Genomic DNA, 19,349 nt, shown 5'->3' with positions numbered 1-19,349 from the left:
CCTTTTTACATGGCGAGCTGACTGAGGAAGTGTATATGTCTCTTCCTAAAGGCATTACACCTACCTATCCTAACCAAGTTTGTCGTCTGTTGAAATCCATTTATGGTTTAAAACAGTCAAGCAGATTGTGGTTTGAAAAACTGTCTAAGGTTCTCTTGAACAACAAGTTTCAACAATGTTCCTCTGACCATTCTTTATTCATACAGCAGTCTGCGTCTTCTCTTACCTTTGTTCTTATTTATGTTGATGACCTTCTAATTGCAGGAACCAATATCGATGTCATCAACAATACCAAACAGCTTCTTCATCACCACTTTCACTTAAAAGACCTGGGAATTCTGAGGTACTTCCTAGGACTGGAGATTGCACGCAACAAATCAGGCATTCACATCAATCAACGGAAATATACTCTTGACTTATTGTCTCAAACTGGTCTTCTTGGATGCAAACCGGCTTCCACACCAATGCCACGTGATACAAGACTCACTACGAATGACGGCATACCCCTCACAGATCCGACCAAATATCGAAGACTTATTGGTCAGTTGATATATCTACTAAATACTCGTCCAGATATCTCCTATGCAGTTCAGCAACTAAGTCAACACATGTCAAAGCCTACTGATTTACACTACAATGCTGCTCTTCGCGTCCTACGTTACCTCAAGACATCCCCTGCACAAGGCCTTTTCTTTCCCACCAATTCTTCCCTTCAGCTGAAGGCCTTTTCTGACTCCGATTGGGCAACATGCCCGGAAACACGCAAGTCCGTTACAGGTTTCTGCATATACCTTGGAAACTCCCTTATATCTTGGAAATCTAAGAAACAAGCAACTATTTCTCGTAGCTCAACCGAGGCTGAATACCGCTCCATGGCTACTACTGTTTGCGAACTACAGTGGCTAACCAACATGCTTCAAGAACTACATATCACATTCAAACAACCTGCCCTTCTTTATTGCGACAACGCTTCCGCCATTCACATAGCCAGCAACTCTTCATTCCATGAACGAACAAAACATATCGAGATCGATTGTCACATTGTACGTGAAAAGCTCCAACAGAAACTATTCCAATTACTACCTGTATCTTCAAACCAACAGCTTGCAGATATATTTACCAAACCATTAGACACTTCTCTGTTCAAGATCAACATTACTAAGCTTGGGTTATATACTATATATCCTCAAGCTTATGGGGGGGTATTAGAACATTAGGTTTATTGGGCTTTAGTCTTTCTTCTTTCTGTATTGGGCCACGCCATATTGCTTTGCTTAGGCCCATTATGTCCAATATATATTTGTATAATGTACCTCTGGTTTGGTTAATGAGAATGAGAGGGAAACTCACACATTCAAAACTTTCCCTTTAACATTGCATCTTCTTCTTCTCAATGAGCATTTATACATTGTAATAGTATCTCTGTCATTCATAGGTGAATTATATTAAGCTGTGAACATTCATATGTTGTCACACATTAATAAGTATTTTCCTAATAATTTTATTAATAGTATTACAAATAGAATGTAGACATATTGTGACTTTTTATTAACCTCTCCACCACTCTCTCAATGAAACAAGTTGCACACTCATCACACAAAATCAAAACTCAAACACCAACCTTAAGTGTGAGCAACATTTAGAGCTTTTGTATTTTCTATTACCATGATGTTCTTATAATCAAACAATCTAGAAGCTACTTTATAAACCATCATGATTCATGTTGACACCAAAAGCCATGTAAATTATTCAACTCTCTAGTCTCTAATTTTCTATTGTACATGAATTTTTCTTCAGGTATAATGCTACTATTATTATTATTATTCTCTTTTCCCTACCATGTTATTATTTTTCAATATAGATAAAGTTTTTTCCTTTATGCTAAATTCTGTAATATCAAGATGAGAATCCAACTGGGTAGTTTTTAGTTTGTTCAATTAAGCTGGGTTGAGAATCACTTTTACCCCTTCAACGTCTAAATTGCAATTGTTTATTTGATTTCTTTGTATATTAATTCTTGATAAGGACTACTCAAATGAAAGTTTTTTACTATTTTTGTTCTAGGTATATGCTTCTTTGCATATATTCTATAACAAGTCATTGTCAGGTTCATATTAGGGTTTTAACTAAAGGTATACAGACTGGTAGTTGAGTCGCGGTGTAATGTCGCATTAGTCATATTTCATGTAGCACCAACACCCCTGAAAAAACTGTGTTTGTCTCGGTGTCAGTTTCAGTGTCTGTGTCCGAAACCAACACCAACACTTATGATTATATTTAACTTATTTATTTTTTCAAATTATTAACTACGTCGACGTATCAGAGTCTGTATCGTATTTCCAGTGTCCATGCTTCATAGGTCGTATTTTATTGACTATTTTTGTTCTAGGAATATGCTTCTTTGCATATATTCTACAACAACTAACTGCAGCAGTCTTAAAATAAAGGTCCGCGAATGTGATTTGAGCTGCAATGCGACCATAATTGAGTCTGCATCGGCCGAATTTGACTGCAGTTCTCCGCATATCAAAGATTTATACAGACGCAACCGCTATTTAAAACCGGGTCATTACATTTGTTTGACATTTTCCCTGATATAAATATTTGATTTGTTATTTGCTTAGCCTTTTCAAAACTTCCGATGGATGTTGCAGATATGTTCTTCTGTTGAAAGTTTGAAGCTAAGATTCAATCAAGCTAAGAAAGAAAATACGGATGATGGAAATTCAGACGGAAAAGTTGTTAATTGCTTAAGGGAAAAGTTAACTGTGAATTAGGTTCTTTCCCTTTTGAAAATAAGTGTTTCTCTTCTAGTGTTTATAAAGGGGATCAACTTCTGATTTAACAATGATACTTCTGATTGAAGGTGTGTTTGATGTTCGATATATGTTAGAATTCAACACTTAAACGTGTGTTTACATTCAATTATTTTACCATGTCCGTGTCAATATTATCGGCTTGCAAGTGTTGTGTCTATATCTGTGTCAATGTTTCATGGATTCCGTGTTTAAAAAACTTGTCATTTTCCATCCACTTGTAGGATCATCGTCGTCATCATCTAAGGTTAACACTTGTGCAAGTGCAAACAATAGGACTAGTACTCAAGAACAAACTATGGACACGGCGGATAATTCCATGTCGTCTGCATATCAAATTGGATAACTATACACACAAATATCTTTTTTGAGTTTTTGATCATTTGTTATCTATGTGTATCATTGACCCCTTGAATTGAAAGTGTACGGAGCTTGGTATAAGAGCTCTTCCGAGTAAACAGGTGAGTATGAAATTCCATTACTCAGGGGAAAACTCTATAGGTTTAATAAACTTAAGTGGTCTTGTAATGTGCACGAAAAACCTTGGATTGAAAAGTTTAACTTGTTCATTAGGTGAAGATTCTGATAAAAAGGTTTCATATGTACTGATTCGCGAAATCTGAATATGGCCTCTAGTTAACTTAAAAAAAGGAAGGAGTTGATGGATATTCAATGAGTTTAAAGGTCACGCACCGACACTAACACTGTGAGTGTAAATGATTTTTACACTAACATCCAATTAGAATCCTTTATTTTTCAACTATGTTTCACGAATTTAAAAATGCAGTTACAAAAGTGGAGTGATTGGCGAAATAATAGACTATCATTGGATATCAGTGTAAATTTGGTTTGCATTGACAATGTATATCCTTAAAAATTAAAATCCATAGAAAGTTACTGATGTTCTATATTAAGGTTGTAGTTATAGTTGCATTGCGAATGTTTAGAACATGCATCTGCTTTCTAATGTTTTAATATGCATCTAGAATTTTTTGGCGATCCTATTTCATTTGCGTCCATTTCCTTTTCAGCGGTGCACCAGTGTATATCTTATGTGCATCATTTGATCCTTTTCAGTGTTTGTCATTACGTTTATGGCTGGAGGAACGTTACGAGACTGTATATACTAAACATCCTGGATTTCGAAAGGGATCAAAGCCTCTTTTGCCATTAGACAATCCCTTTCCCACAAAACTTCCTGAAGATCTTTTTGGTGAAAGATGGGCATTTGTTCAGTTACCTTACTCAGGTATAGAGTTTTGTCCGTTTTTATGTCGTTTTTTTCGTAATCGCATTACTTAGTTTATAATTATCATTTTACTATCAATCTTTTAAAGCTGTCCGAGAGGAGGCCTCAGCCTCGGAAGAAAGATTTGGCTATGGTTCCGGGCTAGATCTTGATTTATTAAACATTGAAATCGACGAAGAGAAGTTGATCCCTGGACTCGCTGTCGCATCTTCTCGTGCTAAAATATTATCAGGTAAAGAACTTCATTTTTCTAAGTTTCTTCATCCGACACAAACAATTATAGAATACATAAGCATTTAACTAAGTTACTCGAATGCAGCTTTTATGAATGGATTGGAGCTCTGTGCCATCGAAGCAGACACTGCTCGTGCTAACCTGACTCTTTCAGTTGCGATTTCGACTCGCTATGTATATGCAACCTATAAAAAAAGTCCTACATCAACTAAAGAAGCTGAAGCATGGGAAGCAGCCAAGAAAGCTTCTGGAGGATTGCATTTCCTTGCAATCCAAGATGAGTTAGATTCTGAAAATTGTGTTGGCTTCTGGCTTTTGCTAGACTTGCCTCCTCCACCTGTATAATTATTGCCACACAATATTCACAGAACAAAAACATATAACAATTTTTTTCAGTTTTTTTAGTATGTGATTTATACTAAGAATCTTAAATATTAATAAACACTTATTGATTGAGTAAAAATAAACACATTCATTCAACATCACAATAAAATAAGTTTTTATTCATTTGTGCTACTAGTAGGTAGCTGAAATCTACATAAAGGGCAAGAGTTGCCTACATTCAACCAATCCTTAATACAATTCGTATGAAACATATGCGAACATGGCATACAAACACCAACATTAAAATCTTCGTGACAAATAGTACATTTTTCCGCTTCTTCGATTGTTACCATCTTCAATCCTTCAATGCATGACGGCGCCGCAGGAACAAACCTAATATCTTCTTCTTCAATTCCGATTACCTCTTCCCAACCATAGTTCCATTGATCTTCATCATTTTCGTTTTCAACTTCAATATCGAAGCTATAATCATCATCATTTTCAACTTCAATATCGAAGCTATAATCATCATCATTTTCAACTTCAATATCGAAGCTATAATCATCATCAACTTCAACTTCAATAACCGATCTATTATCTTCTTCTATTCTCATTTCCTCATCCCAATAAGAGTCCCATTCATCTCCATACTCGTTTTCACCGTGATCATCATCAACAATAGTCCATGTAACAGTTGGAGTCAACCCATTATCTTGTACTTCAATCTCCATTTCTTCCTCTTCCCATCTATAACTCCATTCATCTTTATTATGGTTATCTTCATCTTCTTCAACTTTCATTTCCTCTTCATTCTTGTCCAAACAATTGCTCTCTTCATCTTCATCACACTCTTTAGAATTACGTGTAACAGAAAAATCAACTTGAATAAAAAGATCCCTCAAGTTCTTATACATCCCACTACCCATCTCACTAACACATTGCGAAATTTCTTCTACCACCAATGCAAAAGCATCTTCAGGAACACCCACTTCAGAAAGCCATGATACAATGGTAGCTTTTCGGATCACTCTATCTTCAGACACATATGAAAAGTTATAATGTATAGTATCGCTTAAAGATGAATTAATTTCATCGCTTGAAACACGAGTAGTCGTGTAATCGAATTCTATATGTAGATACGGATCATTGTCGCGTGGTACATCTGTTGAAGACATATCTAGATATGCCTTACAATAATATTCATCCATGGATGAACTTTAAAGAAACTTAGAATACTAAAAAATGTTGAACAAAGCACCTTGTGGAATTTTTTCAGTTCAGAAACGAAACAAGTTTGAAGTATAAAGTGATGATCTTAAATGAACTAATGTATATATAACAAATTACTTGGTCGGTGGAAAACTTGGAGAAAAAGATTTGTTGCTGAGAATATCTTAAAAAATATCTTTATTTTTAATTTGTAAATAAACTAAACAGTATTACTATTTTCTTGGCTAAATATAAGATGTTTTGAATTTTATAATTTAAAAGACATTTTTTTGAATATAAATGCATTAATGATGGGAATACATTAAAGATTCGGAAATATTTCTTTATATCTTTTTTATATTGGTATATTTTTTTAACAATCTACTAGTATAGTATTGTAGAGATTACGATTTAAATGCATTAATGAAGAAATCAATGTATTTTTTTTACAATCTATACTAAATATTCTGATATAAATTTTGACTTTTTATTCTCTTAGTGATTAAATTTGTAAAGTTAAAATCAATTGTAATCAAATTTAATATTTTTTATCTGAATTTTTAATGAGTTTAAAGATAATGTCAGTGTAAAATATTTTATTCGGTCATCACAATATTTTAAAAAATATATATTTTATATGTGATTTAAAAAAAAGTCAAACATTTATAAAAATTAACGGTATTATGATTTCATTGACAGTATAAACTGTCGGTGTATTTCTATTATATCAATTTTTAATTAACATAATTTATATAAATGTACTTTGAACTTAAAGATGAAATACATATATTTTATAATTACTGTCGTTTATGATTTTTGCACACTGATTAAAAAATATAATAATATTGTCATACAATATTACATATTTATTAAATTAATCATGTTAATATGTTATATTAATATGTTGCAAGTAGTTTAAACAATAATGATTAAAGAGTATTAGTTGAAAAAATAATTATTATTTTTATTTTGAAAAATGAGAATGATATTCGTTTAAAAAATATTTACTAAAACGATAGTAATTTAAAGCATTAAAATAAAAGATTATCAACTTTTTATTGATTTATGTAATCTTTAATAACTAGTATTACTCCCTTAATTGGACACCCTTAATTGATAACATTTGTTAATAATAAATATTTAAATTAATGAATGTCAAAACTTCTATTTTAAAAATTACTCATAGTGTTTATCAACAAAAAAAAAAACCATGTTCAATTAAGTCGTGACTCGTGAGCCTGTTTGTTTCTGCTTTAAAAAAATTACTTTTTTATATATCACAAGTTTTTATGTTCGTTTTTTCTAAATTGAAACATTACTTTTGACATTATATAACATAAACAAACATTATTGAAGACTAAAACATAGTCAAAATTACAATTTTTTAAAAGGTGATATTTCAAAAATGATTTTTATGAAAATCTAATTGAAATAGCTTCGAAATTAAGTCATTTTTTAAAATTTTGATATCCAAAAAAATTTCAGTAATAAGATGAAATACCTAAAATGATATTTTAAAAATAACTATTCAAACCAAATTTTCATTTGACGCTTTAATGAAAAGTTTCTTAGTAAATTTTATTACACAAAATTATGTAACACGATAAAAATCATTTTTAAAAAAGTCAAAATAAATGGGCCCATTTGATGTTTAAATAAATAAAGGATAATGCCCACATGTGTTTTTGAGGCACGTGTTTAAAAATTTAAAAATGAAAATTTTATGTTGAGTAATACTAGTTTCAGAACATAGCAATGGCGTCTTTGTGAAAATCAACAACTGATTCATACAAATTTTCACAATCAGATCTTTTATTCAATCACATCTCTCTTGGTTCGATCAGATCTCTTTTAGTTCAAATCTCACTCGCTTCGACAGATACACTAAGATGCAAGCAACCTCTAACCTCCTTTAATAAGATTATTTAAAATCCTCCAAATTAAGTTCTTCGTCTACGTTTGTCATAGAAACGATCAATGAAGACTTGTTCAGACAAATAGAGTCTCCTTCTTTAGGATCTAGTAAATCCACCTCTCCACACAAAAAATAAAAATAAAGAGATGATAAACCAATCTTAGGTGGACACTATTCTAAATACTATTCTTCCACTAATCATTACCACTACAATCTCTAATAATCATGTCTCAAGGATTCTTATAGATGATGGAAGTTCGTGTAAGGACCGAAATCTCCTAGTGTTTAATGATTCTTCTACTCCTCTATAAAGACATGTGTAATTCCCAGTATCCCAGGGAGAAGGGAGTAATAAGATGATAGTGGGCGTTCATTTCTTCGTGGTTCCATGTGAAAGCGTCTATAATTACATTCTTGGTCGACCCTTCCTAGAGGCCTTGGATGCCATGGCTTCCCCGATAAACTTGAAGTTAAAGTGGTTGGCTTACTGTAATCAAAGTTGACCTTTGTGGAGCTCGTCGGATATAAGAAGTGATATTGAAGAATCCCTTAATATTTATCGTCATCCTTGAAGGAAGAGCCGAGGAAGCGACCACAACAAAGAATGTAGTTTACCTTGACACTGGCTCTGGACTGAGACTTCAACCTGGTCAAAGTGAAGGTCCTAAAACTGGTTCTGGACTGAGACTTCGAGACTTTCTAGTTAGACGATAGTTCGATGAGGTCAGTCAAGATAGAAGCCCTACCAGTTGAAGTAAAGGAAGCATTAGTAAAATGTTTGAGATCCAACACTGATCTCTTTGCTATCTCACCCCACGAGATTCCGAGAATAGATCTTAGTGTGGCATGCCACCATGTGAACGTTGATTCTGGCGCCCGATACGTGTTGTAAAGGAGAAAGTGGTAGTTTTTTGAGAAGGCAGAGGCAATAGCAAGGACAGTCCCAAGTCTATTGTATGCTAATTTTATCTCCGAGGTGAAATAAATGGAGTGGCAATCTAATATGGTGTTGGTCAAGAAAGCCTCAAGAAAATTTAGAATGTGCATATGTTATATTGATATGAACAAAGCATGCCATAAGGACTCATATCCATTCCCAAGAATAGATAAGTTTATTGATAGCTTGACCAATACAAGCTTCTCAAATTTATGGATGCATACTACGGATACAATCAGATACCAATGTATGAGCCAGACAGAAGGAAGACCATTTTCATCACCGAGCAAGCTAACTACCCGTACAATGTAATTCCATTTAGTTTGAAAAATGCAAGAGAAACATATCAAAGGAAGATGAATAAGGTTTTTAAGGAAGAAATAGGATGAACGATAGAGGTGTATATGGATGATATGATTGCCAAGTCCAACAAAGAAGGGTTACACTATTAACACCTTGCTCGAGTTTTTCAAACATTCTGATAGTGTAATATGAAGTTCAATCCAAAAAAAATGCACATTCGGGGTGAGAGCCATCAGTTTTATGGGTTTTTATCCAACAAAAAGAGTAATAAAAGAAAATCCAGACAAGTGTGAGGCGCTATCATTCAGATGGAGGCACCTACTAAAAAAAGGAGGTCAATGAGTTAAATGGGATGTTGACGGCTTGAATAAATTTGTTATTTCTTTTTGGATTGACTATATTATGCAAAACAACAACAAGGAGAAGTGTTCAATATTGCTCAGTTGTGTCAATCTGTTTTTCTGGTGCAAAAGGGACACATGCTGGATGCAATGTCCTATCATATAGGTAAGACATCTAGGGCATTGCTCAACAGGCCAGAGTGATGTGTTTTGGAGAGTTTTTTTATTAAGATTCAATCAGATTTTACTACTTTAAGTTAGCAATATGATTATATGATTTTTTGGACAGTTGTACGAAGTAACTAGAGAAGTCACGAGAAGGGGGAGTTGAATTGTGACCCATTTAAAATCTAGCTTTAGCTTAATAAAAAACACAACCTCTCAAGAAATCCTTAGAGAAGAATGATTAGAGTAAATCTCTTGGTTCGCGATGACCTTGCTTTTCCTTCCCTCAATTTTACTCTATGTTTCCTTTTCCTCTCTTAGGATAAATATACACGGATGACGACTCTATTTTTGCGCCACTTTCGCGCTTGTACTTGGATGAAAATCCCGGGAGCGACAAATATCAGTATGAGCGTCATGAGTTTCTACCTCTTTTTTTAGGATAGCCATATTCTATGTCTCTTTCTTCCACTCCCGTAATTCTATTTGGGACTTCTCCGACTCCTCTTGAAGCTTTGGCACATTTTCTTGAAGAGTAGTCTGCTCACAGATAGTTGTTTCACACTTGTTCTTCTATTATTCCTTCTCCTTGGGTAGGTTGTCTAAAGAAAACATTTATGCCCAACCAGAAGTTGCCAGTGTAATTAGCGAAGCACCACAAAACACGTGGTAGAAAGTCTATGTTGAACAGGTGACTCCATAAATAGGAGGGGTGAATTATGGATGTTTGAAAAACAATAGTTTAAAACAAAATTATATTATAAAGTAGAGTTTGAAAGAAAATTAAAAATGTTTGGATATGAAATGGAAAATAAGCGTAAAGTAAAAGAGTTCACGAAAGAGAGATAACTCTAGAGATTTATAGAGGTTTGATCTTAATTAAGTGACCTACTTCTCTCTCCAAGAACTGATCTTGAGAGTATCCAATAATACTGAAGAGCTTTTAAAAGGTTAATCCCATGAACCCCATTATACAAAGAAAATGAAGTTCCAAGCTAACTTCCAACCAAACATCAAACAAAGGAACAAAGCGGTTAGTCTTCACTCCAAAGAAAGATCAGAGCTGATCTCGAACCAAGCTGGAGTTTTGAGTTGGATATCCTCCAAATCGTACCAAGGTTTTACACGGGCGGACGACGAAAGGAATTAAGATTTTTACCTGGATCATCTCGAACTTATTGATCTTTTGCACATGCTGAACTAAAAAATTGAGAGAAATTGTATACCATACTAATCTCAAATCTATAGAGCGTTTGATCGGGCTAAGCTCAAGAACTAATGTGAATATTTTTCTATGGTTATTCTTCATGAATCCAAAAGAGAGCTTTTATTCAATGGCACAACTCATGAACCAAAATGGAGACTTAAGTTAATTCCCAAAATACAAAAAATCTTTTTTCAATGGTTTAGCTTCTGACTAAAACAATTACTTTCTAAGGAAGAATTATTACACAAAAGAAAACTATAATCTTGGTAAATTTATAAATAAGCCCTCGCCTAAAACAAAGTTCCTCATCAGGCTTAAGTGTGGAACCATGCTTTGCAGGGTACTTAAAAAAGTGATTAAAACTTGATATTGTGTTTTTGATGTTGACAACTAAAAGGAGTCTTTGATGATACAACCTGTATGACAACCTACAAGTATTAAAGCATGAAAATCAGTTAAAGATGGAAGCAAACAAGTTAGGGTTTGGTGATCACCACAAACATCCTTTCATGATAATACTTAAGTTGAATAAATCTCAAGCCTCACATCCAAAAAGAATTCAAGTTATTTTCTATATGATTGATTTAACTAACAAGTCTTGAAGCTTCAAAATCAAAAGAGTGGAAGTGATGAAAGCTCACCAAGTCAGGTATAAGTGAACCGTGTGTTGCAAAAACACAAGGGATGTTTTGTTGTTGTAAAGTTTAAGGCTAAATCACACATAATAAAAAAATTGTAATCCATTTTTTCTTAATAAAATATCCCTAAACATGTTTTTGGGTCGTGCCAGTTGAATCAGGAACTATCAAAAAGTTTTGGACAAAGTTTTGAATTGTCCAATCGATTGGCACTCAAACACAATCCATTAGGTTAGTGCAAAAGTCATCTTTAAACGTTTGTGACAGTGTCTTAATGAACGGTAACAAATCGGTCTCTTTCTAAAATATTTTTCACTTTCTCTCACTTTATTTTAGCCGCAGCGCTTTGAGAAAGTCCTTTTTATTTTGTGAGGAGTTTTTGTATTCTGGAAAAAGCATTATTGTAAATTCACAAGGAGTAATTTCTCTCTTGGTTGAATAATTTCTCCTTAAGGAATTGTTTGTTTAGGTTCAAATCTATAACCTTTAAAAGCATTGGTTTTGGGGTTTTAGTTTCTAAGTCGTCGGTTCAGTTCATAAGATCAACCTGGTCAAAATCTTACTTCGGTTCGAGATCAACCCGCTTTAAAATCTCACTTTGATTTGTTAGTAAGCCCGATTTAAAAGCTCTCTTTAGTTCTAGATAAGCCAGGTTCAAAATCTTACTTTGACCAATAATCTCTATTAATCTAATCCCATTTTGCACGTTCGCCAATATACAAAGAGCATTACGAATAAGAATAATTGAGTAATAATTAAAAAAAATTAAAACCTTCAAATAGAATCAAACATTCATATGATCCAATAGAGTACAATTAGTTTCATCTCAAAGACATAATAAAAAAAAATTATCTACTCATAGTGTAGCAAAGAATTTCCATGAGTTATATGAAGAATACATGAAAATCCAAGGAGAAATTTGTCTCAAATAACTCCCAAGGTCTCCAAAATCACACTAAAATTCTCATGGCTATCACTCTCTCGTATGCAAAAATCAAAACCCTTCCAAAAGTTTATTTCTCCTTTTAACAACAAAAACATGGGAACAAATCACCCATCGTGCACACGATGCTCCAGATCGTGTACACAATGCTCTGCCAACTCATAATCGCGCACCCGATGGATCCTATTGTGCATGCGATACCTTTTCCCCAAATCCCATCATAATCACACACTCGATTTAGCTTGGGAAGTAACCCTTTTAAGCTAATGTTTATAAGTAAGATTAAACGCTTCTCTTCTCAAGTTTGTGTTTGGAAGAAAGACTAACTGCTTCTCTCTGGTGGTCGTTATTTGGTTGAATATTAGCCCGAAACTTCATTTTCTCTTGTGTAAGAGGGTGCGAGAGTTTAACCTACTAAAGCTCTTAAGTAATACTGGATACTCTCAAGATCAAATATTAGGGACATGATTCAGTCTTCTTAAATGAACCTATATACATTCCCGGTGTCACTTCTCTTTCCCTTAACTTTTTATTGTTCGCATTTTTACTTTCCGTTGCTATTTTGTAAAATGTTTTTAAACTCTGAAAAATAATCACAAAAGTTTTTCCAACTTAGTTTTTCTGAATCCTAACATTTTATTTCCCCTTTTGTGTGTGGAGTCACGTTTTCAACATTAAGAACACTCTTGAAGCACTATGGCTAAATATATGAAAAGCTGGAAGATTTAGAAAAATGGTGACAGAAATGAAAAGTGAGGTTTTTCACGTAATCTGAATGTGAAAAATGATAGAGAATCTCTATATTTTGGAGAAAATTTAATTCGTCTAATCGAATAGTTAATTGATTAGATACATCTGATAATCGATTATTGACGCCCAAAATGGAAGGATTTGCTTTGGAGGAGATAAACCTACGCTAGTGGGGGTACTCTGACTCTAATATGGCTAGAGACATTGATTCCATAAAGTCTACTTCAGGATACATGATAAGATTGGCAGGGGGAGTTATGACTTGGCAGTTCATATTGCAAAAGTGTGTAGCAATATACGTTGGGTTCATTTCTATTACCGAAGCAATCAAAGAGTTACTGTGATTAAAGAAATTTTTGCAGGAGCTTGGTTTTGTTCAAGAAAAATGCATTTTATTTTTGACAGTCAAAGTGCTATTCATCTTGTTAAGAATCTAATTTTTCATAATAGGTCCAAACACATTGACGTGAGATAACATTGGATACGTGATGTTTTGGATGCTAAGTTGTTGGAGTTAGCTAAATTTCATACAAATGATAATTTTTCTGATAAGATAACTAAAACGTTACCAAAAGAAAAATTTAAAACTTGTTGTGATATCGTCAGTTTGACGATTTCCTTCACATAATTGTGAAAGGGATATTTGTTAGGTTTGGACTCCCTTTCTATGTGGAAAAAGACACAAATATGATTAACCTATTTTCTCACTTATTTAAGTGGAGAAAATCAATTTAGGGTTGAGAGAGATAGAGAGAAAATTAAGATTCAAAAGGGAGAAAAGAGAAGAGAAACCTATTTTCGTTTTTTGCAACCAGTCTCACTATATTTACGATCCCCTATTTGTTAATTGTCAGTTCAAGCTCAAATTTGGAGGGCAAGTTTGCAACACATGTATCTAACTTTTGAAGGTTTAGAATTTCAAACAATGTCTAAGCTAAGAGATATCTGCTTCGCAATGAAGCTATATATTTGGGTAAATTTTTCAAAATTTTTATCTTATTTGTAAGGTTGTTTACTTTTTGTGATCTGTGGTTGTTCGTAATAGCTTGCGAATCACTTCAAGAATCTCTTGTATTCGTTTGATTATAGTGGAGCTATTTCTTTGGTTTGAACCGCTCGTGGTATTTTACTCTCATATTGAGGGGGTTTTCACGTTAAAATATCGGTGTTCTTTTGTGCCTTGCTTGATTTGTCATTTCATATTTTTTGTTGATCCTCAAGATTCCTACAAGTGAGGAGAATTTTATATCTGCTGCATATTGGTGATCAGTTGTTATGTGTTAATTCACATCACAAATGAAATGATATCTTCCTATACTTTGAAAATCGTCATAATTTTGCTAAATCTACTATGTAAATGTTTTTCCAAGCATAATCGGTCTCATCAATAAGAATGATTAAGTGGAATGCATACAAAGTTAGTAATATGATTTTGAAAGTTGATGGCAGTAGACTCGATAATCCTAGTGTCTCGGATTTTGGTGCTTGGGTTTACGGTTTTGCGGGTAATATTGACTATTCTAACATCCTTCGTGCTGAATTGATAGCGATATATCATGGATTGCGGAAGCCCAAGGAATTTGGCATTAAAAACCATGTATTATTTTGACTCCAACTCTACTATCAAATTTATCTCAAGAGTCTATTAATATTTGACATTATTGTGTCACAATTTTGCACAACATTAAAGAGTTTTTATTTAAAAAATGACAAGTTCAACTATTTTATACCCTGAGAGAAATGTTTGTGCTGGCTATCTAATAAAAATATGAGATTTGTGATCAGTGGCGGAGCCAGAAATTTTAGGGAGCCTGGGCAAAAATTTTACACTTTATTTTTACTAATTTTATACCCTGTTTCTACTAATTTTGCCCTTGATTTTGTCTAAAAAATTTGCCATTGATTTTGTCTAAAAATTTTGCCCCCTGTTTTTACTAATTTTGCCCTATATTTTGTCTAAAAATTATTAATTTTGCCCCTGGTATTGTCTAAAAATCGACTATTAGGTGGGGGAGTATATAACGAAAGGAGGGATTGAGCCCGGGCGCGTGCCCGGGCTGGCTGGGCTATAGATCCGCCCCTGTTTGTGATGATGTCGTGTATTAGTCTTTCACGGAGCCTGCCGTTAAAATTATTATTCTTCTACTAGTTGATGTTAGTGAGAATTTATTTTTGGACAATTTTATTTAATTTTTTCTTTTCCTTTTTCCACTTGTGAAAAAAACTTATATTTTACAATCAGACAAAAAAATATTCTTGAAAAAAAAAGAAATTATATGGAGACAATTAACAATAGTCATTCTCTTCAAATTGATTTAATTCTCCCTTCTATAAGTTGTTGTTTGAACCTTTATTTTATTTGGAATTCGATTTAACATCAAACTTTCTATCTGACAATGATCCGAGAGTTTTCAACATCTCTTTAACATCATTCTTTTCTTTCTTTTTCAAACTTGAGTTGTAATCCTGGTTTGAAAGGACTTACTCACTCTGTCTCAAATTATAAGAGAAATTCACTTTTTTGATTCATTGAATAATTAATGGATCTAGTCTATATATATAGACCAAATACACTAATTATTCAATAAATTTAAAAAGTGAATTTCTCTTATAATTTGGGACGGAGGGAGTACTTGATTCAAATGTTGGTTACAGTTTGTTAAGTTACTTTTTGTGCAAGTAATGAATATAATTCAAGTTTGTTGAGCCTCTTATGTGGATATTCACTTTAATAATTTAATATAATTGATTTCTTTTTTGTTTCTCTCTCTTTGATGATTCCAACTTGTGAATTATATTAGGCTTAGAACATTCATATGTTGTCACACATCAGTCAAAAACAAGTTATTAAATGTGTAGTTTAAGAAAGCAACATTTGAGTGCAAGGACTCCTTCAATTACTTAAACTGCTGAAACATGTTATCTTAACCATGATATTAAGCTGGGGGTTTGGGTCTGTTTTAGACCCATTCTTGATGCTAAAGGAAAGAAACTCTGGGAGCTTGTTGTTTGTGATAAATCTCCTTCACTTCAGTATACTAAGTATTTTCCTAATAATGTTATTAATAGTATAACAAATATAATGTCGACATATTGTGACTTTTTAACCTCTCCGCCACTCTCTCAATGAAACAAGTTAACATTTTGCACACTCAAACACCAACCTTAAGTGTCAGTAACATATATATTTTTTGTATTTTCTATTACCATGATGTTCTTATAATCAAACAATCTAGAAACAAGTCATTAGTCAGGGTTCATATTAGGTCTTTAACTAAAGGTATACGACTGGTAGTTGAGTCGCGGGGTGTAATGTCGCATTAGTCATTAGTCATATTTCTTGTAGCACCAAAACCTCTGAAAAAAAGTGTGTTTGCCTCGGGGTCAGTTTCAGTGTCTGTGTCCGAAACCAACACCAACATTTATGATTATATTTAACTTATTTATTTTTTTAAATTATTACCGACGTCGATATATCAGAGTCTATGTCGTGTTTCCAGTGTCCGTGCTTCATAAGTCGTATTTGACCATGATTCTTTAAATATAAATTGTGACGGGGCTATAATGGTCACAGCGACCACTCTTTAAAACATGGTCATTAATAGGTCTGTTTGGCATAAAATAAAATAAAAAAAGAAGTAAAAGACAATGAACTGATCGATTTTTGTTAATGCAGTTCGACTCATGGTACTTACCTCTGCAACTATAAACCAACTATAGTTCTGCAATAAAATATTGTTACAAGTCATATATATAATTCTACAGGTGAATTTACGATAGTACCTTGAACCATACTCAATAATATGTTTGATTTTTTATTTGTTTAGTCTTTAGTTATGTCAATTAAGCTGGTTTGAGAAACGCTTTAGCTTTCCTTTATCATCTAAATTGCAATTTTTCAGTCATTTACTTATATATTCTTTGATCAGAACCACTCAAATGAATATTTTTGACTATTTTTGTCCTAGGAATATGCTTCTTTGCATATATTCTACAACAACTAATTGCAGCAGTCTTAAATAAAGGACCGGGAATTTGATTTGAGCTGCAATGCGACCATAATTGAGTCTGCATCGGCTTATTCAAGGCCGAAAAGAATTTCTGGTAATAGTGAAGCTGTTAAAAAGTATAGGGAGAAGAAGAAGGCGCAGACGGCTTATTTGGAGGAAGAAGTTAAGAAGTTCGAAACTTGTGAATCAACAACTTATGAGGAGATTACAAGGGCAGGCGCTACTTGAAGCGGAATTGTTAAGGTTGAGGAACACTTTGGTTCAACTTAAGGGAAAAGTTGACTGTGATACTTCTGATTGAAGGTATGTTTGATGTTTGATATATGTTAGAATTCAACGCTTAAACGTGTGTTTACATTCAATTATTTTCCTGTCTAAAAATATTATCGGTTTGCAAGTATTGTGTCTGTATCTGTGTCAATGTTTCATGGATGTTCGGTGTTTATAAAACTTGTCATTTTCCATCCACTTGCAGGATCATCGTCATCATCATCTAAGGTTAACACCTGTGCAAGTGCAAACAACAGGACTAGTACTCAAGAACAAACTGTGGACACAGCGGATAATTTCATGTCATCTGCATATCAAATTGGATAACTATACACACAAATATCTATTGTGAGTTTTTGATCGGTTGTTATCTATGTGTATCATTGACCCCTTGAATTGAAAGTGTGTCTACTGTCTAGTATCCGACTCATGTCATATTTATATCAACACACGTTTTTCATTTATTTGGTGATTACATGTCAGTATCGTGTCAGGTGTCTGTGCCACTTGTGACAGTGTTGGATTGATTACGTTTGTGGTTGCAAGGTCATATAAGATGCATATAATTTACTTTCACCATGTTAGATAACACATACATAATCTGACCTAATGAAGCTTGATTTCTATAATGTATAGAGTATGTATACAAAAAATGGTGTATCTGTTATATTATTATCGCATCTTGTTATATTGTATCTGCTTAATGCTAGCTTAAGGCATTATTTTGCTTGGTGTTCATGTTAGAGTGAGGAGAAATATTGGTTAAGTGTAGTTTTGTTGCTTTGTAGGGCACAGATGCAGACGATTATTACGAAAGCATGTAAGGAGCTTGGTATGAGAGCTCTTCCGAGTAAACGGGTGAGTATGATTCTACAGAAAACTCTATAAGTTTTGCTTGTTGATAGAAATGAGTTAGTTTTCTGAATGAATGACAAACTGATACACTATTATATAAACCTAAGTGGTCTTGAAATGTCCATGACAAACCTTGGATTGAAAAGCTTAACTTGTTCATCAGGTGAAGGTTGCGAAAATAGGTTCGGATAATAGGTTTTGTATGCAAAATCCGTTACTGAGGTTTTAAATTAAGGCTGTAGAGTTGTAGTTGCATTGCGAATTTGCTGTTGTGGTGGATTGATGTGTGGCTTATTTGTATTAGCGTTGAAAAAGGCCAAATGCTTGTTGAGTCAACAAGCATATGATGTTTTGATGTTGATATGCTTTGGAAAATCGACAGTGTGCTAGCAATAAAGCAATTATGATGGCCACTGTGTTGTGTTGTGGCTGATCAATTATGAGGTCTGCAACTTCAAACACTGTCTTTTGCCATTAGACAATCCCTTTCCCACGAAACTTCCCGAAGATCTTTTTGGTGAAAGATGGGCGTTTGTTCAGTTACCTTACTCAGGTAGAGAAATTTGTCCGCTTTTACGTTGTTTGTTTCACAATTGCATGACATGGTTTGTTTATAATTGTCTCTTACTTTCAATTACCTATTTTAAAGCTGTCCGCGAAGAGGCCTCGGCCTCAGAAGAAAGATTTGGCTATGGTTCCGGGCTAGATCTTGATTTATTAGGCATTGACATTGACGAGAAGACGTTGATCCCAGGACTCGCTGTCGCATCTTCTCGTGCTAAAATATTATCAGGTAAAAAAACTTCATTTTTCATATATACGCGTTTAACTACACTTTTGACGCGTACGATATCATAGCTAAATATGCTTCTTGTAATCATTTAATTCCGCAGCTTTTATGAATGGATTGGAGCTTTGTGCCATTGAAGCAGACACTGCTCGCGCTAACCTGACACTTTCAGTTGCGATTTCGACTCGCTATGTATACGCGACGTATCAGAAAAGTCCTGCATCGACTAAAGAAGCTGAAGCATGGGAAGCAGCCAAGAAAGCTTCTGGAGGATTGCATTTCCTTGCAATCCAAGATGAGTTAGATTCTGAAAATTGTGTTGGCTTCTGGCTTTTGCTAGACTTGCCTCCTCCTCCTCCTGTATAATTATTGCCACACAATATTCACAGAACA

The 19,349-nt window shown here is 33.8% G+C and overlaps 2 protein-coding genes across 2 annotated transcripts; one reads left to right on the top strand and one right to left on the bottom strand.

Annotated features, from left to right (window-relative positions):
• Window positions 1-4,799: 4,799 nt before the first annotated feature.
• LOC131659562 (E3 ubiquitin-protein ligase CIP8-like) lies at window positions 4,800-5,831 on the bottom strand. Its single transcript, XM_058928735.1, has one exon. It carries the CDS (start codon window positions 5,829-5,831, stop codon window positions 4,800-4,802), a length of 1,032 nt encoding a protein of 343 aa, XP_058784718.1.
• An 8,593-nt stretch (window positions 5,832-14,424) lies between these two features.
• Window positions 14,425-19,338, top strand: LOC131659561 (protein TAB2 homolog, chloroplastic-like). The gene is made up of 7 exons (XM_058928734.1): window positions 14,425-14,628; window positions 15,973-16,126; window positions 17,806-17,857; window positions 18,100-18,175; window positions 18,581-18,719; window positions 18,816-18,959; window positions 19,060-19,338. The coding sequence occupies exons 1-7, from the start codon at window positions 14,425-14,427 to the stop codon at window positions 19,320-19,322; spliced, it is 1,032 nt and encodes a 343-aa protein (XP_058784717.1). The 3' UTR covers window positions 19,323-19,338.
• Window positions 19,339-19,349: the final 11 nt, after the last annotated feature.

Source organism: Vicia villosa, linkage group LG3, assembly GCF_029867415.1.
Source record: "Vicia villosa cultivar HV-30 ecotype Madison, WI linkage group LG3, Vvil1.0, whole genome shotgun sequence".
NCBI classification, from domain to species: domain Eukaryota; kingdom Viridiplantae; phylum Streptophyta; class Magnoliopsida; order Fabales; family Fabaceae; genus Vicia; species Vicia villosa.
Note: the sequence above shows the minus strand (reverse complement) of the source record. Positions and strands in the feature narration are given on the sequence as shown.

Bases quoted from the DNA above. Each gene is read 5' to 3' on its own strand.
- LOC131659562 (XM_058928735.1), bottom strand. From the start codon at position 5,831: ATGGATGAATATTATTGTAAGGCATATCTAGATATGTCTTCAACAGAT.
- LOC131659561 (XM_058928734.1), top strand. From the start codon at position 14,425: ATGATTAAGTGGAATGCATACAAAGTTAGTAATATGATTTTGAAAGTT. The intron at 14,629-15,972 runs GTATTATTTTGA...CATGATATTAAG, and splicing joins AATTTGGCATTAAAAACCAT to CTGGGGGTTTGGGTCTGTTT. The intron at 17,858-18,099 runs GTCATATAAGAT...GTTGCTTTGTAG, and splicing joins ATTACGTTTGTGGTTGCAAG to GGCACAGATGCAGACGATTA.